Source organism: Palaemon carinicauda, chromosome 39 (genome assembly GCF_036898095.1).
Source record: "Palaemon carinicauda isolate YSFRI2023 chromosome 39, ASM3689809v2, whole genome shotgun sequence".
Classification (NCBI taxonomy): Eukaryota; Metazoa; Arthropoda; class Malacostraca; order Decapoda; family Palaemonidae; genus Palaemon; species Palaemon carinicauda.
Window position 1 is genome coordinate 20,941,114 of NC_090763.1, and position 23,272 is coordinate 20,964,385.

General features: G+C 44.6%; 1 protein-coding gene across 3 annotated transcripts in view; it reads right to left on the reverse strand.

The window, feature by feature from the left end:
• The window catches only part of LOC137631063 (uncharacterized), a 307,769-nt gene that overhangs the window by 282,694 nt on the left and 1,803 nt on the right, over positions 1 to 23,272 (reverse strand). For all 3 annotated transcript variants that reach the window (XR_011041845.1, XR_011041844.1, XM_068362666.1), the window contains exons 2-4: positions 21,746 to 21,798; positions 21,215 to 21,395; positions 20,830 to 20,904 (exon numbers count right to left, since the gene is read on the reverse strand). Coding sequence is in view for 1 of the 3 variants with exons in the window: in XM_068362666.1 (XP_068218767.1) it covers positions 20,830 to 20,904; positions 21,215 to 21,395; positions 21,746 to 21,798 (309 nt within the window). In the remaining 2 variants the exon portion in view is untranslated. The remainder of the gene's footprint in view (positions 1 to 20,829; positions 20,905 to 21,214; positions 21,396 to 21,745; positions 21,799 to 23,272) is intronic.

The following is a 23,272-nucleotide window of genomic DNA, read 5'->3' on the forward strand; positions in this document are numbered from 1 at the left end:
GTCGGAAAGGGATCCGATGACAAAACCCTATTGAGGAGGGATTCCTGGTGAGACTTCCTCCATCTCTCAGCAGCATGTTCCACGTCCCTTGGCCTCGAACAGAGAGGATCCCTCTAGAGAGGAGTTCCTGAGCCTGGTGATCTTGGCATTAGAGACCTGCTGATGGAATTTCTCACACACAGAATCTCGACGTTTCAGGATCGTGTTCACCCATAAGTTTGGGATTTGATGGGCGAGAAACGCGATGGTGCGAGTGCCTGAGAGAAAGGGTTTCCATAGCTTTCCTGATACGTTCCTAGGAAAAATCCTTACGTTCGCACCCGGATTCCCAAGGTCCCCAACGAAACATCAAGCCATGAATTAGCCTGCATGGCATACTTCGTGAGCTTCTCCTGGTCGAGTGTCTCAGTTGCAGAGAACAAGACCTGACGGCTGGGGAGCCTCTCTAGAGAGACTCCCTTAGTGAGCTCTTCAAGAGAGTGATGGAGGAGGAGGAGCTGGACGAGGCTTGTCCAAGATCTCAAAGATTTCTTCTGCTTGGATGTCAAAGCCCTATGGAGGAGGGAGTCCTGATGGGACTTCCTCCATCTCTCAGTACCGTGTTCCACGTCCTGCTCAAACAGAGAGGTCCCCTCTAAAGAGGAGTTCCTGAGCCTGGCAATCTCAGCATTTGGGACTTGCTGGTGGAATCTGTCACACACAGCATCTCGACGTTTCAGGATGGTGTTTGCCCATAAGTTCGAGACTTGATGGGCAAGAAACTCGATGGTGTGTGTGCTTGAGAGGGAAAGTTTCCATCGCTTTCCTGGTGCGTTCCTTTGAGAAATCCTTGGTTCGCATCAGGATTCCCAGGGTCCCCAACCAAAGATCAAGCCATGAAGTAGCCTGCACGGCATACTTCGTGACCTTCTCCTGGTTGAGGATCTCTGCTGCTGAAAACGAGACCCGACGGCTGGAGAGCCTCTCTAGTGAGACTCCCTTGGTGAGCTCTTCCAGAGTGTGATGGAGAGGAAGAGCTGGACATGGCTCGTCCAAGATCCCAAAATACCTCCTCTGCTGGACGCGAGGAGGTGGGAGAAGTTTGGTGGTCGAGCCGGAACGTTGGGAGGAGGAGAGTTAGGAGAGCTGTTGGGCGATCTTAGCAGCATGGGCACCCTTTAGTCCTTGAGACCAGGGCAAGGCTGCACTGGTCTTTGAGGGCTTCTGAGAGCCAAAGACACAGTCTTAGACTGTGTTTTTGTCCTCTCATAGGGGTACCCTAATAAGAGTCAGGACTAGCCAGAATGCATGTTCTGACTTTTTGCTCCCCTTCCAAAGTGGGACTAGCAGCGAAGTCTCCTTCCACCCAAGAGAGCTCCTTTAGGGATGGGTCGCGGGCATCCCTGGAATGACTGGCGATTCCTGAAGGCCTGAAGGTCCTTGAAGAGGACTTTGGAACATCAAAGGCTGGTTGGAATTTTCCCTCCTGACTTCCATCAGTGGTGGAGAACTCTCCGTGCGAGGAGAAACTTCCTCCAAAGGTGGAAGGGAGGAAGTCCGTACCTCGCACGACTCCCTCAGCAGAGGTGAAGTAGGAGATTGTCCAGCAGGAGAGACAGGAAGGACAGGCCTCGAAGGCCTAACCGCATCTAAGACTCCTCTTTTCCTCTTCAGGGGAGAAGAAGCAGAGGTTTCTCGCAGTAGGTCTGCTGGTGCAGTTGGATGAAGGGTCTCCGAAGAGCGAGATGACACGGCAGGCCCGAAGGCTTGCACCACTGCTCTGATCATGGCACTGAACCAAGGCTGCTTGCTGCATGCACTGTCAGAAAGATCCCCTGAAGCGAAAGGGATCAAAGGTTCCCTGCGAGGAGTCTCTACCAATGTTTACGAAGATATGGCCCACCTTCGAAAATGGAATCTTCGGGATCCTGAACCCTTCTGTGGAGCCTCCTTTCCCTTTCCCCGGCAATTGCCCTGTAACGCGTTTGCAGGGAGGGGAATGGGGCAACGGTGACTGTCAAAATCTCTACTGTGTTGTTCCTTTTGCCTGTGAGATCGTCTTGAAGCTGGGGGAACCTGCTCTAGAGCTTGGCGCAAGTGCGCAGGAGAGCGCTGGCAAGCCAGAGACAGCTTGCGCGCAGGAGAGTAATGGAGCATTGGCGAGCCAGAGAATGTAGCTGCGTATGAGAGCGCTGACGTGTAGGAGAGCGCAATTGCACAGGGGAGCGCTGACAAGCTGAGAGCGCTGTTGCGCTGGAGAGCGAAGGTAAGCTGGGGAGTGAAGGTGCACTGGCGAGCGAAGGTGTGCTGGAGAGCTGATAAATACTGAACTCTGGAGCGGCGAAAACGCGCTGGAGAGTGCCAGTGATTGGGAGATCACTGGGGCATTGGAAGGCACTGAAGAGCAGGCGAACGTTGATGCACCGAGAAGCATTAAAGTGCTGGAGGGCGCTGATGAGATGCTGGTAAGCGCTGGTGCACTGAAGGGCGCTGGCACGCTGGAGAGTGATGGCGTGCAGCCGAATGCTTTGGAGGAGCATCACGAGCAGGCAGACAAGGAACAGGAGACAGGAACGGAGAAGGTAGATCTGCAGGTCAGCGAGGAGGGGGGTCTGGAACAGGGATGTGCCCTTTGGAAGGGTGAGCACCCTCCGACAGAGATCGCGAACGATCCACAAAAGAGTCCTGGGTCGAAGTACAAGGACTTGCAACAGCGTCGTCAGAAGTTCCAGGAACAGGTAAAGGTCGAGGGCCAGAAGACGACTGCAGCTGAGGCTCCTCTGCGGGGGACAGCTGCGAAGACGAGGCTGAGGAGCCAAAAAGGCACCTTTTCACCGATGGTGATGGGCAACCTCTAAGGCAAACTGGAGGGCGAGCTCTGCGAGATCGAAGGTGCCCTCTAGGGGCCGGAGGATCAGCAAGCTGACCTTAGTAGCAGCAGTCCTCTGCAGAGGAGTTTCTATGAGTGAACTCCTCCTCCAGGGAAAAACACTCGCAAGAGACAGATGAAGGACTTAGTTTCCCCCTCGAAGGATGAACAGGAATGGCGAAACACAGTTGGCAGCAACAGCTGGATTATCTGAAGGTGCAGGGGCATCGGCAGCGGCCACAGAAGACGCCTAAGATACCACAGCGCCGACGCACGACAGAGGATCTAACTCCGAAATCGACGAAGGCTGTACACTAGCACCACGAATGATGATTTGCAGCAATAAGGGGGACCACACCAGTAAAAAGGGAGACAGAGACAAGGCCTCACCCGGGGGGAGAGGTGGGACCACTTCGCTAGGGGAAGGAACACCATCTCTCAAGGACCGGGGTAGGCCATAAATTAAAAGGTCTATGCTATTACTCGATGGTCTCTCGGAGATGACCGAGCGAGCAAGAGCTTCGGAGGAAGGTCGGAAAGCAGAAGAAGAGGATTTGGGTTCTTTCCCTTTCGAAGACACCTTCAAAGCAGAAATATCCCACTTTGACTTCTTTCCCCGTCGCCCAAACCTTTCCCACTTGGAGGCAGACCACTCGACACACTGTTGACCTCTGCAGGCAGGACAAAGGGTGTGGTGATCGGTGTCAATGGCTGACATGAAGCCTCCGCAGAGCCAGCCTTCAAGTACAGGGTAAGTACACATGGTCAGCAAAAGTCAATGCACACTCATAAAGAGAAAGCACAAAACAAAAGCAATTAATGGCAGTCCAAAATAACTTGGTGAGGATGATGAGCGGCAATGACCATTCACCGTCTGAGCCAAAGGCAAAGTGAGCTAAATCACAGGTGTGTGAATGGGAGCAGTAGAAAGCTCACCCCCCTACCCCCGTACACCCACTAAGTAGCAGAATGGGTAGTTAACCCTCGCTAAAATTTAATGGCTCATCCTTTTAGCTTCGCCAAAAGTAATACCCCTAATAAATAGCGTAGGTTTATATTCCAGTTACGAAACAATTGTATTTTTCCTAACTAGACAAATCTTTACCGTGCTAGGCGGTATATCTTAGTAATCCATGTTTGCCAACAGTTATACTTGTATAAGAGGATGAGGAACTTGGTGGAGTAATGACAGCTTTGGGTGTGAAGGAAACAACCCCCTAAACCTCGAAGTCACTGGCAGCAGGGTGAAGGATTGGGTTTAAGGTGATGGACAAACTGTTTCTTCGGCTTTTACTCCTGATGCCTGGCGGTTCATCTTACTAGAATTAGTATGTACCAGCACGGATCATTTGCCTTAGTTACACAGGCACTGTGCACCACAAGGAACTGGCTATCCTTTGATGTAACTAACCAATGAATCCTCTATGGATTTAGTCAGTCATGGAAAGAGAAGATAACAGAATGGGCCCCAGTCCCGGGTGTAGTGGGGTGCTAGGAATCTCACGGCTTATAAATAATAAAGAAAAATTGAAAATACGTAATTGGAACGTTAGAACCATGAATTAGATTGGAAAGTTACAGCAAGTGGAGAGTGAATTTATGAAATATAGTTTGGATATCTTGGCCCTAAGTGAAACGTTGTAAGGGAATTGGTAAGGAAACTTTGGACCAAGGCAATATATATGTCTACTCAGGAAGATCAGATGGAGTTGGAAGAGAAGGGGTTGGATACAACTAAGCTTTTAGAAGAAGAGCACAGAGAAACACTGCAATTCAATTCCTACATTCCATTGCAAATGTTTCTCTGTGCTCTTCTTCTAAAAGCTTAGTTGTATCAAACCTAGGTATTCTATCCATATTTCTGTTGGGTGCTTTCAGTTTTGATTTCAGTGTGGCAATGAGCAGCTCATGATCAATATTGGTAGTGATCACAAGCTCCTCATTACCACACTGAAATCAAAACTGAAAGCACCCAACAGAAATATGGATAGAATACCTAGGTTTGATGCAACTAAGCTTTTAGAAGAAGAGCACAGAGAAACATTTGCAATTGAATGTAGGAATCGATTTGCAGTCTTGGTAACTTTAAGAGACAAAGAACAGACAATTAATGAAGAATGGTGTGATATTAAGAACATATATCAGTCATTTGGTAGTGAAGTCTTGGGACACGCAGTTACAAGGAGAAAGCCATGGATATCAAATGATACTTGGGATACTATAAAAAGGAGACAAAGACAGAAATTGATTGTTGCAAGTTTTCCAGGAAGTAATGAAATTTACAAGGTAGAGCATGCTAAGTATTCCAGTATTGACAGTGAGGTCAAAAGAAAAGCCAGGAATGACAGGAGAGAATATTTAGACAGTAAAGCAGATAAGGCTGACAAAGCTATGAATTGAAGAATTGGCTATGGTGTAAGAATTGCTCATAGAATTATTAATGAAATCTTGACTGGGGCAAAGAAGAAGCATATACCCAGGAAAAAGAGAGGGTTCTGTTATAGCAACAGAAGATGAAGAAAGACAATGTTGGATGGACCACTTTAGTGAGGTTATGAAAAGAAGATATGAAGGGGATAATTTGATTGATATACCTGACACTGATGAAGACCATGAATGAATTCAGTGTGTTTGAAGTCGAAGCTATCCTCAAAAGACTAAAGAGATGGAAAGCCCCAGGATACAACGGAATATCTGTCGAGATGATACTGGCCAAAAATGAAGTGACTCCCAGACTACTTACAAGATTATTTTGTAGAATGTGGCATGAAGAGACAAAACCTGATGAATGGGAGTTAGGAGTGTTGGTGAAAATAGCAAAAAAAAAAAGGAGACCTGACTGATTGCAATAATTACAGAGGCATAACACTTCCGTCAGTTATGAAAATATATAGTATGCTTACTCTAAAGAGACTGGAGAGAAAGATTGATAAAAGGTTAGGAGATGAACAAGCTTGATTTAGAAAAGGTGCAAGTTGCACTGACCAAATTTTCCTATTGAGACAAATTGCGTAGAATATAGAGATCCCCTTTTGGTGGCATTTGTGGACTATGAAAAAGCCTTTGATAGTGTGCATCAGCCAATTTTGTGGAGTGTCCTGCGTTATTATGGAATTCCTCTAAAATATGTAAATTTGATTAAGTCTGTTCATGAGCATAGCAAGTGCAAAGTTAACGTTAATGGAGTCTTATCAAATTAATTTCTAGTGAAAAGCAAAGTACTCCAAGGGAATGAGTTGTCACCTACGTTGCTTATCCTTCTCATGGATTTTGTAAAGTGTAGAACAGTCAGAGATGGTGATGAAAGATTGGACAAGATTGGTGATAGAAATTTAGCAGACCTAGAGAATGCTGATGATGCTGTCCTTGTTAGCAGAACACCACAGGATTTGCAATGCTTGCTTAACAGAATGCATGAAATATCACAGGAGGTTGGACTCAAGATAAATAGAAGAAAGACAGAGATGATGACAATGGAATAAGTGATGGAAGATTGGAAGGAGAAAGAATTATTGAGGTTTTAGAAGAGGTAGGGGTTGTATGAAATGATATTTTAATTATAAAATAAATTTTTGAATATACTTACCCGGTGAATATATAATAGCTGCTGCTCCGGCGGCTCGACAGAAAAACACAAAAACTCGCGAGCGATAGCTATGAAGGTTGCGGGTGTGCCCACCAGCGCCAACTATCGGCCAGATACAGCATATACATGTAAACAGCTCCAATTCTTCTCATCCCGCTGGGTCTCTATCGGGGAGGAAGGGGGGGCCTTTAATTTATATATTCACCGGGTAAGTATATTCAAAAATTTATTTTATAATTAAAATATCATTTTTAAATATTTAACTTAGCCGGTGAATATATAATAGCTGATTCACACCCATGGTGGTGGGTAGAGACCAGAAATAATTAAGTTTACAGCGTATATGCTTAGAGTTTTTGACAGTTATATCATAACAAAACCCAAATATATATAGGTACCTGGTAAGGAAGTTGACTTAGACGATTACTCTGCCTTGTTAGTCTGTCTTCCTCACGAAGCCCAGCGATCCTCTTAGGATGCTGAAAGACTCCCAGGAGCTGAAGTATCAAGGGCTGCAACCCATACAACAGGACCTCATCAAACCCCTAATCTGGGCGCTCTCAAGAAATGACATTTGACCACCCGCCAAATCAAAAAGGATGCGAAAGGCTTCTTAGCCTTCCGTACAACCTAATTAAAAAAAAAAAACATTTCAAGAGCAGATTAAAAGGATATTGGAATTAAGGGAATGTAGTGGTAGAACCCTTACCCACTACTGCACTCGCTGTAACGAATGGACCCAGTGTGTAGCAGTCCTCATAAAGAGTCTGGACATCTTTTAAGTAAAATGACGCGAATACCGACTTGCTTCTCCAAAAGGTCGCGTCCATAATACTTTGCAGAGATCTATTTTGCTTAAAGGCCACTAAAGTTGCTATAGCTCTTACTTCGTGCGTCTTAACCTTAAGCAAGCATCGGTCTTTTTCATTCAAGTGAGAATGAGCCTCTCGTATTAAAAATCTGATAAATTATGACAAAGCATTCTTTGACATAGGCAATGATGGTTTCTTAACTGAGCACCATAATGCCTCAGATCCACCTCGTAAGGACTTAGTACGAGCTAAGTAGAACTTAAGAGCTCTAACTGGACACAGCACTCTTTCAAGTTCGTTGCCTACGATCTCTGACAGGCAAGGTATATCAAAGGACTTAGGCCAAGGACGAGAAGGCAGTTAATTTTTTGGCCAGGAAACCAAGTTGAAGTGAACATGTGGCTTTTTCTGTAGAAAAGCCGATGTTCTTACTGAAGGCATGAATTTTACTGACCCTTTTAGCCGAAGCCAAGCACACTAGGAAAAGCGTCTTGAGGGTGAGATCCTTCAGGGAGGCTGAATGTAATGGCTCAAACCTGTCTGACATGAGGAACCTTAGGACCACGTCTAAGTTCCATCCAGGAGTTGCCAAACGACGTTCCTTAGAGGTCTCGAAAGACTTAAGGAGATCTTGGAGATCTTTATTGTTGGAAAGATCTAAGCCTCTATGACGAAAGACCGAAGCCAACATGCTCCTGTAGCCCTTAATCGTGGGAGCTGAGAGGGAGCGAACATTTCTCAGATGTAAAAGAAAATCTGCGATTTGGGCTACAGAGGTACTGGAAGAGGACACAGATGCTGACTTGCACCAGTCTCGAAAGACTTCCCACTTCGACTGGTATACTCTGATGGTAGAAGCTCTCCTAGCTCTCGCAATCGCACTGGCTGCCTCCTTCGAAAAGCCTCGAGCTCTTGAGAGTCTCTCGATAGTCTGAAGGCAGTCAGACGAAGCGCGGGGAGGCTTTGATGAACATTCTTTACGTGGGGCTGACGTAAGAGATCTACCCTTAGAGGAAGACTTCTTGGAATGTCTACCAGTCATTGAAGTACCTCGGTGAACCACTCTCTCGCGGGCCAGAGGGGAGCAACCAACGTCAACCTTGTCCCTTCGTGAGAGGCGAACTTCTGCAGTACCTTGTTGACTATCTTGAATGGTGGGAATGCATATAAGTCCAGATGAGACCAATCCAGTAGAAACGCGTCTATGTGGATTGCTTCTGGATCTGGGACTGGTGAGCAATAGATTGGTAACCTTTTGGTCAACGAGGTGGCAAAGAGGTCTATGGTGGGTTGACCCCAAGTCGCCCAAAGACTCTTGCACACGTCCTTGTGGAGGGTCCATTCCGTGGGTATCACCTGACCCCTCCGACTGAGACAGTCTGCCAAGACGTTCAAGTCCCCCTGGATGAATCTCGTCAACAGGGAGATGCCTCGATTTCTTGCCCATATGAGAAGGTTCCTTGCGATCTCGTACAGCGTGAGGGAGTGTGTGCCTCCTTGCTTGGAGATGTACGCCAAAGCTGTGGTGTTGTCTGAGTTGACCTCTACCACTTTGTTTCGAAGAAAGCTTTCGAATTTCATCAAGGCCAAGTGGACTGCTAATAGCTCCTTGCCGTTGATGTGCATGCTCTTCTGACTTGAGGTCCACAGACCCGAGCATTCCCGACCGTCCAGGGTCGCACCCCAACCCAAATCCGACGCGTCTGAGAACAACACGTGGTTTGGGTTCTTGACTGCTAGGGATAGTCCCTCTCTCAGACTGATATTGCTGTCCCACCATTTCAGGCATGCCTTTACTGGTTCGGAGACTGGGATTGATACCGTCTCTAACGTCTTGTCCTTGTTCCAGTGAGAGGCTAGATGGAACTGGAGAGGCCGAAGGTGTAGTCTCCCTAGCGAGACAAACTGCTCCAGGGATGAGAGAGTCCCTACGAGACTCATCCAACTCCTGACTGAACAACGTTCTCTTTTCAGCATTAGTTGGACTTTGAGCAGGGCTTGTTCTATTCGGGTGGCAGACGGAAAAGCCCGAAAAACTGGACTGCGAATCTCCATCCCCAAATATAGAATAGTCTGGGATGGGATCAGTTGGGACTTTTCTAGGTTGACCAAAAGTCCCAACTCCTTGGCCAGACCCAACGTCCAATGTAGATCCTGCAGACAGCGATGACTGGACGATGCTCTGAGAAGCCAGTCGTCCAAGTACAGGGAGGCTCGGATTCCCGATAGATGGAGGAATTTTGCCACATTCCTCATGAGCCTCGTAAACACGAGAGGAGCAGGACTGAGGCCAAAGCACAGGGCTTGAAACTGGTACACCACATTCCTGTAAACAAACCTCAGAAACGGTTGGGATTCCGGGTGTATAGGAATGTGGAAGTATGCATCCTGAAGGTCGAGAGAGACCATCCAGTCGCCTTCCATTAATGCTGTCAAGACAGCTTGGTAGACTTCATCGTGAAGTTTGTCTTGACAATGAACACATTGAGCGCACTTGCCTCTTACGTACTCCTGCAGTGAACGTGGCTGCCAGATCATTGGAGCCATCCCTGATAGTCTTGTTCCTGCAGAGAACGTGGCTGTCAGATTATTGGAGCCATCCCTGATAGCCTTGTTTATGCATGACATAATTGTACAGCAAAACTTCAAACGCTCGAAAAAAACTCCTAACAGGAGATGGTCTAGCTCTGAAGCCGACCATAAAAACTTGGAGCGTCTCATGGCCAGGCGCCAGGGAGAGTCTATGAGGTTTGAGAAGTCTATCTGGGCAGAGGCAGGAACTCCCAAGCCGAGAACTTCTCCCGTGTCATACCAGACGCTCGCTCTATAAGCCAGTTTAAAAGGAGGGAAAGCAAAGGCTGTCTCCCTCAAACTCCTCCTGGTGATCAACCAGTCGCCTAGCAAACGTAAAGCTCTCTTAGAAGAGCGAGAGAGCACTAGCTTAGAAAACAACGGCTTCGAAGTAGCTAGGCCTAGTGTAAACTCTGACGTTTAGGCGAACGAGGAGCAACAGTTACAAAATGATCCGGACAAAGATCCTTAAAATTCAGCATGATTTATTTAAAGTCCATAGAGGGCTGAGCAGCTTTAGGCTCCTCTCCGTCTGACAGAGTCCACAAGGGAATATCAGTAGGAGGGGGATCAGCAACTTCCTCATCTGAAGGAACCTCGTCCGACAATTGCCGAGTCTCAAGCAAGGGAGAGACCTGCCGTGGTAGCAATGCTTGACAAGCAGAGTCCACTCGCAAAGGAGCATCAGTAGCAGTCAAGGACGCTACGTCATGTAACTGCTTAAAGGACTGACCAGCAACAACAACAGGTGCGGGAGGACGCTCGACGTCAACTCGAGACTGCCTTGACTGCCTAGACTGAGCAGTCAAAACAACTCTTGACTGCGGTGCTTGACGCTCATCGTCAAAACAAGTCAACTTCGCTGGTTGGCGAACGTCCTGAACGTCAACAAGAGCATTCGGCAGCGGCTGAACGTCCACAAGCGGCTGAAAGTCAACACTGGATTGCATCGAGTGAGGCTCTACAAAACGTGACTGACGTGACTTTGTAACGTCAACAGGACGAGCAAAGGCTCGTTTGGGCGGCTGACGGCCAGGATCTCGATCAGCTAAGCGGCGAGGATCATCGTGAACCCTCAGCAGAATAGTCCTCCATAAGAGAGGCAAGCTTATTCTGCATGTCTTGCAGTACAACCCATTTAGGATCAACAGGAATGGGTGCGGTAAGAGACGAGGGTAACGTCTGTGACTGCAAAACCTTGCCTACACTAAGACTCTCGGAGCCTGTGTTACGCTTCTGATTAGGCGTCGAGCAGTCTTCCGATGACTGCACAGGGTCAGAGCTGTCCCAATGGCTACAACCAGGACGCTGGACCTGTCCTGAAGGGACTGGCTTTCGCTTTAAGGGTCTCGAAACCTTGCTCTACGGTTTCTTACGCGATAAGCCTTCGGATGACGAGGAGAAAACCGTCTCGCTCGTCTTATGGTAGGGGCGGTCTTGACGAGACACGCCTGAAACCATAGAGGGAACGTCTGTTCGTTGGTTAAAGTCTCTCGAACCCATAAGTCCTACGACATTACTTCTCCCTGGGGCATGGGAGCTTGCAAGAGGTCTCGGACTAGGCGAACGACAGGCACGAACAGACGAACCCTCTGTCGCAACACTGATAACACTTTGCGCAATTATCACCTTATCACTACAATTTTCTGTTTTTGCACTTCACTGAAATCGAATTTTTCAATAATTTCACATTAGGCATGAATAAAAAACTGATTTCTACCTGAAGCACGCAATTCTCCCCTACATCAAAAGGTTATAATTGCGAAATAAGTCATATAATGTAAGCACATTAATACAAGCAAAAAAACAGTAAACATATATATCGAATAAAACGAAAATATATAAAGATAAAAGGATCAGTGACTGGGGAGGAGACTAAACACTAGTTCATTCAAAACTACGTTTTCAATCTCTCACCGTACAGTGCCATGGGACGAGAATAAAAACTAAAAACGATTTATCCTTTCTCCCCGTACAGAGACTTGGGACGAGAGTAAAAAACTGACTCGAGAACAACGTTACTCGCTTGGGACGAGAATAAAGATCGGAACGTTCTCTCTTCCTCTCTCTCCGTCTCTCTCTCTCTCTCTCTCTTGATTTCACACCGAAGAGAAAAGCCCACTCACCTTTCGTCAATAAACAGGTTATTTGACCAAAGGAAAAAACTGAAAGGACTAAGAAATTGAAAATTAACAAGTTCCTTTAAATTAGTATTTAAAACATTTCAGTTTGAAAGAAGAATGAACAAAACGTCAAAATCGATTTACTCTTTCTGCAAAGTGAAACCGTGATTCTCTCTTTCTCTATCGTAACGATAGAGCGCAAACTGCGTAGCATAAATAAACCAAACGTTTGTTCATCTTTGAAACAGCACGAAGACTATTCAAAGAAAATCTTCCATAAAATAACTAATAAAAAATATTCATTTAATAACTCTTACAGAGCAAATGATTTAAACTTAACGAAAATAAAAGTTGAATGGGCTCAACGTTGTTTAACTTCGGTTTCCAAGTTAGGACCGCCTACTCTCGGACTAGGGGAGGAATAGGTAAGGCCGCATATAAACAAAACATTAAAATTTATATTGATGTTTAGTATAAATGGAAAGCTAATCGAAGAGGCCTAATAAAGGCGGGTGAGATATAAAATATATAGAGGAAAATCTATAATTAACAACAACAATTTATAACGTGATAAGATAATTGCTAAAAGCCTAAAACACACTTCCGTATTAAGGGAAGGGTCGGCCATTTTGAAAAGTCAAAGAAAGTCCAAAAAACAATCCAAAGTAATCAACAATTAAATCTATCCAAAAAAGAGTTCAATAGTTTAAGTTGAAGATAAAACACCTGCACTGCGAAAGCTCAAACCAAAAGGAAGTACTTCACCAAGACTGTTGAAAAACTCCAGGTTAACAGCGAGTAATCGTACGTCTTGTCGATCAGACCGACAGAGAAGAATTGAAGCTGTTTACATGTATATGCGGTATCTGGCCGATAGTTGGCGCTGGTGGGCACATCCGCAACCTTCATAGCGATCGCTCGCGAGTTTTTGTGTTTTTCTGTCGAGCCGCCGGAGCAGCAGCTATTATATATTCACCGGCTAAGTTAAATATTTAAAATCAGATTTTTACAGTTAGGCAGATATGCGAGAAATATTTAGCAAAATGTAAGGAGGTGTATGTTGCGTTTATGGATCTGGAGAAAGCGTATGATAGAGTTGATAGGGAAGCAATGTGGAATGTGATGAGGTTATATGGAGTTGGTGGAAGGTTGTTGCAAGCAGTGAAAAGTTTCTACAAAGGTAGTAAAGCATGTGTTGGAATAGGAAATGAAGTGAGTGATTGGTTTCCGGTGAGAGTGGGGCTGAGACAGGGATGTGTGATGTCGCCGTGGTTGTTTAACTTGTATGTTGATGGAGTGGTGGAAGGTTGTTGCAAGCAGTGAAAAGTTTCTACAAAGGTAGTAAAGCATGTGTTGGAATAGGAAATGAAGTGAGTGATTGGTTTCCGGTGAGAGTGGGGCTGAGACTGGGATGTGTGATGTCGCCGTGGTTGTTTAACTTGTATGTTGATGGAGTGGTTAGAGAGGTGAATGCTCGAGTGCTTGGACAAGGATTAAAACTGGTAGACGAGAATGACCATGAACGGGAGGTAAATCAGTTGTTGTTTGCAGATGGTACTGTACTGGTTGCAGACACAGAAGAGAAGCTTGACCGACTAGTGACAGAATTTGGAAGGGTGTGTGAGAGAAGGAAGTTGAGAGTTAATGTGGGTAAGAGTAAGGTTATGAGATGTACGAGAAGGGAAGGTGGTGCAAGGTTGAATGTCATGTTGAATGGAGAGTTACTTGAGGAGGTGGATCAGTTTAAGTACTTGGGGTCTGTTGTTGCAGCAAATGGTGGAGTGGAAGCAGATGTACGTCAGAGAGTGAATGAAGGTTGCAAAGTGTTGGGGGCAGTTAAGGGAGTAGTAAAAAATAGAGGGTTGGGCATGAATGTAAAGAGAGTTCTATATGAGAAAGTGATTGTACCAACTGTGATGTATGGATCGGTGTTGTGGAGAATGAAAGTGATGGAGAGACAGAAATTGAATGTGTTCGAGTTGAAGTGTCTAAGGAGTATGGCTGGTGTATCTCGAGTAGATAGGGTTAAGAACGAAGTGGTGAGGGTGAGAACGAGTGTAAGAAATTATTTAGCAACTAAAGTGGATATGAATGTGTTGAGGTGGTTTGGCCATGTTGAGAGAATGGAAAATGGCCGTCTGCTAAAGAAGGTGATGAATGAAAGAGTTGATGGGAGAAGTACAAGAGGAAGGCCAAGGTTTGGGTGGATGGATGGAGTGAAGAAAGCTCTGGGTGATAGGAGGATAGATGTGAGAGAGGCAAGAGAGCGTGCTAGAAATAGGAATGAATGGCGAGCGATTGTGATGCAGTTCCGGTAGGCCCTGCTGCTTCCTCCGGTGCCTTAGATGACCGTGGAGGTAGCAGCAGTAGGGGATTCAGCATTATGAAGCTTCATCTGTGGTGGATAACGGGGGAGGGTGGGCTGTGGCACCCTAGCAGTACCAGCTGAACTCGGTTGAGTCCCTTGTCAGGCTGGGAGGAACGTAGAGAGTAGAGGTCCCCTTTTTGTTTTGATTCATATGTTGATGTCGGCTACCCCCAAAAATTGGGGGAAGTGCCTTGGTATATGTATGTATGTATGTATGTAGAATCATTTAAGCATTTAGGAACTATGATCTCTAATACAGGGTCTTCAGAATTGGAGTTTGGTGAAAGATTGAAAAAAGCCAATCAGACAATGGCTACGTTCAGTAAAATTTGGAAACCAAATCGCCTGAAATTACATATAAAAATCAGACTACATATCAGTTTAGTGAGATCTCTATGGACATGAGTCATGGTATAACAATGAAACAATCTCCAATAGATTTAGTATATTTGAGAAAGCCCTCAGAAGGATATTGGGAGTTAAATGGCAGGATAGGATTAGAAATTAAACTATAAGAGATTACTCGAGTACCATATAAGGATGAGATCATGATGAGGGGTAGATGGAGATGGTTTGGGCATGCTCTTTGCACTCCCCAAACGTTCAGCTTGGCTCCACAAGGCACTAAAAGAGTTGGAAGACCCAGGTTTACATGGCTGAGGACTATGAAGTGCAAAGTAAATAATGAATGGGGAAGTATTGAATTAAAATCTCAAGATAAAGAAGACTGGCGAAATCTAACCGAGGCCCTTTGCATCAAAAGGCGTAGGAGATGATGATGATGATCAGACAAACCTTGAGCTCTTTACTGTGGATATATATTTCAACAAAAGCTGAAAACTATTCATTAAACTTTTTAGCAAGGTATAACTGCACACCGCTGATTATCAGGGGGTAGCCCAGCCCAGCTCACTCACACACACACACTGGGGAAATTACGTCACTTTTTCATTGCAGGCAGGACTTTCCGGGGGATAGGTAATGGAGGTTCAAGTATGAGTAAATAGGTCAAGGTTTGTATAATTAGGGAAAATACAAATTACCCTCAAATTTGTCATTTGTTCCATCAACTAATACTGTACAAAACTTTTCACTCTTAACTGTGGAGACTTGCCCTGAGGAAGGTGGAAGTCCTAACCAACTGGATAGTACCATGATGCGGGGTATGACACACTGCAGAGATTCGTAGGTGCTGTACCACAAGAGAGGGGAAGATTAAGAACAAAAAGGCCAGTCACACAATCATTCATCTCATAATAACTCCCAAGTAACGCCTGCCATTGACCAGCTGCTACTGGGGAGCCGAGGTGTCTTAAACCACATGATGTGCAGCCACCACAGGACCTATAGAGAAAGTACTGTATCTAGGTTCCTGTGAGGTACGTATTACAGTTGTGGGCTGTGAAGATCATCTGATGCTTCCGAATACCTACCTGAAGTGCCTACGCTACAGAGTACGTAGTTCTTTATGAATGCTCAGGACGTGCTATCTTCATCATGAGTTCTGGGTCTATGACCTTAAGGAGAGTCAGAATTCAAGGCCCAGTTGATGACCTGTAGAATTCCGTAGGTGCTGTACCATAAGAGGGGGGAAGATTAAGAACAAAAAGGCCAGTAACACAATCACTCATCAAGGTGTCTTCAACCAAATGATGTGCAGCCACCACAGGACCTAAGGAGAAGTATTGTATCTAGGTTTCTGTGAGCTACGTATTGCAGGTAGTGCGCTGTGAAGATCATCTGATGCTTCCAAACACCTGCCTAAAGTACCTATGCTACAGAGTACGTAGTTGTTTATGAATACTAGGGACGTGCTATCTTCATCATGAGTTCTGGGTCTATGACCTTAAGGAAGAGTCAGAATTCAAGGCCCAATTGATGACCTGTCAAATCCAGGAAGAGATTGTATTCCTAGTAACTCTTCTCTTAACACTGCCCATACTCATACCTGATCTGGGTCATCGGTTACAGAACGGAGACTCTCAATCCGGAAGGGCCCAAATCTACGATCCACTACAGCTGGATTTTGAGTCTTAACAATAAACTCTGGGTCGTAGTTGAGTGATACCCTATCCTATCCCATTGAATGGGTGACAGCATGTAACAGACTATGTAACTCGCTGACTCTCTCTATGGAGGCCAGTGCCAGAAGGAAGACTGTCATTAGCATCACATTGAGGTCTGATAACTTGACACAATGATTCATGAGGGGCTCCCCCCTTTCAGGGATTGTAGTACACTAACTACGTTCCAAGGAGGTGGTCTGACTTCTGGCTGAGGGAAAGTATGCTCAATACTCCCTATGAGGAGGGACAGTTCCTTCAAGGAGCAAATCTTAACTCCGTTCAGTCTAAAGGCAAGGCTCAAGGCTTAGCGGTAACCTTTCACCGCTGAGACCGAGCAGAGCTTTTCCTAACCAGGGTATAATAAGAACTCCACTATCACTGGGATAGTGACATCGTGAGGAGCAATACCCCTTCCCCAACATCAACCACAAAAGATTGCCCACTTCTCCTAATAGACGACAGAAGAAGATTCGCAGAGGTATCCAGATATCCTTTTTGCTACTGCTTACAAAAAGCCTCTCGACTAGAAGAGGGGCTGGATAACCACCAGGCATGAGACGTAGTAAAGCCACTGCCTTGTGGTAAATCTTTGCGTGTGGTTGTTTGAGTAGACTGTAAGAGGAGGGAGCTCCCTCATCCCGTATGTGAGCAGATGTATAAGGTGTGGAATCATTATGCATGTTGCCATATCAGAGCTACAAGGGTTATTGAAAGATCTATTGAAGCCCTTACTTTGTTCAGAAGCCTCCTCACTGAACAGGAGGGGGGAAACCATAAACGTCCAGATTGTTCTACTGATGGTGGAAGGCATCATCCCAAAAGGCCTGGGGATCTGATACTGGTGAACCTTAGTCTTGGTGGGTCTCGGGGTGTCATAGAAGAGTTCCAGAACAGTATCCTTTCATCCGGGGGGAACCTGGGCTGAATCGCCAATAATCAATCTTCTTTATACAGGATAAAACCTGAAGGAAGACATGATCAAACTCTTTTGCACTAAAGGTGAGATCTCAGGACTGGTGAACACTGACAGCATGCCTTCAGAATGGTCTGAGCCATCATCGAATGGATCATCCAATCCTGAGCTCACACCTACAGGAGTCTGGGGGGCTGATCAGAGTTGTCATGTAAATCCCTAGTAGGGACTTGAGACCTAGGAGATAAACCACATTCCTCTGGTCTTATTGAGATTGAAACCGAATCAGGAATGCCCTTCTGCAGATCTGGGTCCTCGAGTTTTGGGGTACAGATCTTCATAAAGGTCTTTGCATCCTTCCTCTCTAAGGGCTGGACAGAGCGTCAGAAGGAGAGAAAAAGATTCTTTCCTCATATCCTCCTTAATCGCGAAACCTTAGGAGATATGGGAGGAGGAACTACTGCCTCCGAAGGACGACCAGAGCAGCAGGTTTGGGTTAGTCAAGCTCTATCAGCAAAGGCAGATAGTTGGTAAACAAGGTTTCTCTCGGAGACCTCGAACCCCTATGAATCCTTAGGTTCAATGTATCCCCTTGGGGAGGAGTTGTTTGCTGTTGCCCTCTTCTCCTCTTTTGGGGTTTGATTGGGATGATAGTAAATCGCTCCCACTCAAGGTATAAGCAGGTGTTGGAAGCCTTAGAGTACAGGTACAAAGACTGCTGTTAGGGAGAAAGAAAGTGAGGAGCAGTCGGAGGAAGAAACCTGCCTTGTACTAGCACTACTTCATCTAGGGTCCGAGGGTGGAATGCTCCTCCAGGACGATTCTGATGCCTCAAGAGGAATACCAGGAGTACCTGCTGTAGGTACAATAGGTGGTGTTGGGGCTGATCAGAAACTGCCTATTGCACTGCCTTGACAAGGTCTCAAATCCAAGGAGTGTCCTTTGTAAAAGGAATCCAAGGAGTGTCCTTTGTAAAAGGAATCCAAGGAGTGTCCTTTGTAAAAGGAATCCAAGGAGTGTCCTTTGTAAAAGGAGGAGCACCCGCTGAGGCACTGCTGCATGGAGCATGCTTGCAATCCCTTCCAGCCATACCCAAAAAAGGGCCAGCAAGTGTTGACTGCTCTAACGGTGAGCGCACCAATGATTAATCGCAAAAAGGCGCACCATCGTGAACTACCAAGGTAGTCAGAGGTGACCGGTGTTAAGTGCCGATGAGCGTACCTGTTTCACCACAGGTTGTCAAGGAGAAAATTGGTGAGTAGCCAAAATGGCGTGCACTTACGACTGTCCCTTCGCTGCCAAAGAATAGCACAATGGGAGAACCATAGTGCTCACCTGTGGGTGGTCTGGCACTGCTGAAACATACAGCAATGGGGAGAATGTGCACTACCAAAGTAGCGCATGCTGAAAACTTGCTAACATCATCGTCTTGCTTCGAAAAGCAATGTTCTGAAAAGCATGAAAAAGGCTTGGATGAAATGAGCACACATTTCACAAAGCCCAGAGGGGACCAGCAATCAGATGAAGACAGCCTTGCTTGTGAACAAGACAGGTGCTTAACACCAGAAGTTAAAGGTCGATGCTTTATATGCTGAAGGCCTCAGCACACTGAGCAAGCTCAGTCTGAGGGCAAGTAGCATAATCAGCGAGCTGTGAAGACTGACCGAGGTCAGCATCTGGGTTCACCTCGAGAGGATCCCACAACTGGTAACACAGAGGGTTACAAGTCTGCAACTGCTCTTGTTTGCATGTGGAAGCAGTACAAATGAAAGGTGGAAGAGCAGAAGCGCAGGTAGGTAGCTGCAACAGGGAGGACAAAAAGCTCTGGCAGGTCACCTATTGCAGTGTCGAGGAAGAAGACTGTAGTCAACTTCTGGGGAGACACGTGTACATTCCCCCAGTTCCCCTCGTTGTAGAGCCTCCAAAAGACATTCCTTAGAAGGGAACCTGAGATCCCCAAGGAAGGCTAAAGCTGACGCACAGCGTCAGCAGCAAGAGACTCCACTAAGGTAAACGGCACCGCTTTGCTAAGGGAAGCGGTGAAGTCCTCAATCATCCTCCAGAGGAGACCAATAAAGCAGAGTCAACGGAAAGGGAATGAGATGAGGTAGTAAAATATCGGGAATTCTTCGCCCTTAAGGAAGACCCCGAAGGAAAAGAATCCCATTTAGAATTCTTCCTTTGCCTACAGAACTACACCCACTCAGTGGATGGCCACTCCTACAAACAAAAATGACTTCTACAAGCAGGAAAAAGGGTGTGAGATTCTGTCTCCAGGGCCAACATGGTGCCTGCAAGGGTACCCTTCTATGCCGGGAAAAATTCCCATTGTAAGGGAATTTCACGATGCACAAGCAAACCTGAAGAGAAAAAAAAAATACAGAATTACAGCCAGTTTACTCAAAAGGAATGAGGGTTAATGGGAGAGACTGACGGCATGTCCGCTCTCTACTGAGCCAAAATAAAAACTGATGCCATTTCAACGGAGTGAGTGAGCAGGGGAGCTGATTTAATTCCCGCTAGCCCCTCGCTAAAATGCTTTATGGGTAGTTTTCAGCTTTTGCCGAAATATATACCCACAGTAAAGAATGAAAGGCTTAGTAATAGGTGTTGGAACAAACAAATTACAGCTGAAACTCCCAATAACGGACTAATAAGGAAGAAGAGTTGTCCGTTACCAGTGATATTCCATTGTACACTATCAATTGTCCTGTGCTTTGGTGAACTACTCCTCGTCTTCTTCTTGAAGGCAGGCCGCTCCTCAGCAGAGGAAGAAAAAGGCACAGGAACAGACGAAGCAGTTGACAGGGAGTAACGACACTTCTCCTTCACCGCGGCTGAGTATTTTGCAGCCAACTGGTCTTCAGCAAGAGGTGGTATTTCATCACCAATCACATCAAGGGATACATCCAGGGGCATCACTCCACTGCTCTCCTCAACAGGCGGGATGGAAACAGGAGTGTGGAAAGACATCTACGATCTAGCCCCATTTAACACCTCCAGAAGCTTCTACGCTAAAGAGGCACCATGAATGCCATGGACAGGCCACAGCACATCCAAGTCCAGATCCTTGTGAGGATCAGCAGTAGTTATGTCAGCGGAGAGCTTTGGGCGACAGGCAGGTGTGATTATCTTAGCTAGAGAAAGGTAATACTCCTATCGTGATTAAAGAACTTCCTGAGGGGAGGACAGGGGTCTCCTTATTTCTTCCTTCCTTTGATAGACACCAACTTGGAAGGAGATGAGGAAGAGCAAGCCATCAGTATTAGAACCTAAAGATTCAAGAAAGGAACCTGAGAGCCTCTCGGGCATCAGTTTGGTTGTACAGTACAGTACTTTAAGCCAGCCAAAGTCAATGTGAAGGTGAGCAGCTACCTATTGGGTGGGCGTGGCTTTCCTATCACCTGACAGCCAGCTGTGTTTATCTTGTAAAAAGCTTAATGATTGCTTTCCAGCTTCACTGAAATCATACTCGTCAAAAGTTTGTATTACGTATGAGAACAAATCTTACACAAAAGCGTTTGAAAAAATGATTGAATTACCTTCTCACACTGTAGCATGAACCAGCCATCATAAGTGAGTAACATCAAATCTCTAGACATCACCGGTTGGTCCAACTGGAAATTAAAGAGGCTTTTAGATTTTTTGTTACATGCAAAATCAAAAATCCTTTTCTAATAGCATTAAATTGACAGTTCCAAAAGTAATCAAGACATAAGAGCTAACCATATTTATGACTAATAAATTCATAAAGAATGCCCATTGTTCCCAATATAAACTTATATTTTTCATACCATGGACCAGCTTCTTATTTATTTAACAATTATCTAGCTGATTAACATAAAATCAAATATAATTCAATGCATAAACCAAATATAATTCAATGAATAAATTTCCAAATCTAAAAATATTGTACACCTCACTTACTCTAAACTCGATAATATGACCATTGTATGCAGCGAAGCGCAATAATGTTCTGTTGCCATAGCACTGAAGATTTTGGTAGGTGTACACTTCATACATTTGACAAGAGAAGAGGGGAAGGGCATCACAGCCATCCGTGACAGTCCAAGTGACATCACCTGCTTCTGATAACACAAACTCGGTCCTGGGAAAAATAAACCAATTGTATATTTATAAAAGGTGCAATGGAAAACATTCACCCGAAACACAAAATATACCAAATAAGCAAAATGCTTTGCATCCAAACTGCCATTACATACTTATTATTATCATTATAGAAATCAGGAAAAACTGATGTGAAAATCAAACTTCCACAGAAGAGAATAAATGAATTAAAATATCAAGAACTTTAATGCTTAAACTATAGATAAATAAGCTACTTAAATTTTTGCTTTGCCCTTTGTTAGCATAGCAACAAAGTACAGGTAATTTAATTAAAAGTAATATCACAATACATTAATTGATCTACAAAGACCAGTAATCATGTTTACTTACCCTTCAATTCCCGTAGCTTCTGAGGAGCCTGATAATGAAACGCATTCAATGATCTGAAAAAGGCAAGAATACATAAGTGGGTTGATATTTTTTCACGTAAAATGAAAAAGAAAATCGTGGTCCAATTCAGCAAAAATGGTTAGGTAAAAGTCCAAATTACCATTAATGGAGTTTACTAGGTAACCAGGACTTCTTGAAGAGTTATTAAGAATGATGAAACTCTACTCAATATTGGCAATGTGAGAAAGAAAAAAGTGGTGATTCCTCACCATAAATGAGTGAATTTAGTTGAAACAGCACATGTAAAAAATGAGAATCCATCAAATGCGTTTTTGTTTACCTACACCATTTTTTTTATTAGGACTTGTCGGAAATATTCTATATGATTGCTATTCATCTTCTATATCTACCATGTGATAAAGGTAATTCCATGTGATTTCATTCAATTTCCACAGTTTCTGACCAAGTTTGCTTTTGCATCCTTGGTTATTCCTGTGCACACAAAAAGCTTTCTGAATAGAATCATACTGAACAAATAAGAACATATGGTCTTATAATTAAGAATCTGGACCTTTTGGGATTCTTAATCAAGACCTCTCACTAACGTAACCCTTCCACTGATAAATAACCTCATCAAATGTTATACAGTATTTGTTTATACTTGAATTTACAATTAGACAAAGAAATGTATGCCCCATAGCCCACTTCCACAGCTTGTGGTAGAAAGTATGTTAAATTATGTAATTCCAAAGGGAGAAAGAGCAGACTATGTTTCGGGTAATGTATGATTTGCAGGGTTAATACCGACTGAATTTCTGCATTTTCAATAACTTCACGAGCTTCTAGGTCAGGTGAGATGGAGTCCAGTAGGGTATAAGGAAAAGATCCCAGATAGGTTAGGATGCATTTCTGTAATCTATATAATTTCTGGAACTCTATGTCAGGTTATGTGGAGTTTGGTCCAGGGTAGGTAAACACCCCTGCCATACTACTTTAGGTTAGGTTTAGTAAGAATTAATTTCTCTACAATAATTTTTCTTTCTGCATTATTCCAGTATTATGTTTTATGGATATCTGAAGAATTATTGTTGATAACACACAAACTATACATTTTTTTAAATTGATTATTTCATGTTTGGATATATCTGCCCTTTCAAACTTGGGTAATACATTAGCTCTACGAATGGTTAAACAAAAAACAAGGGGTCGGTATCAAAACTACCGTTTTGGTCCGAAATAAACAATACGCCAGACAAATTGGAAAATATTAAATTAATGTATTCAGAAAATAACATTCTGGTACCCTTATTACAAAATATTAAATTAAACAGCACATTATACTTGATAACCCTAAGAACTACTGAACAGGTTAAAATCAATTCGTTATTGGCTAATTCACAGAGGATAATAAAGTGTCTGATCCAGCCATTTTGCCTTTGTTGTGCCGGACTACTAGCAGTTACTATAGTCCATTTCTTTTAGCGATGCATATTTGCACCGACTCGCAGCGGTGCCCTTTTAGCTCGG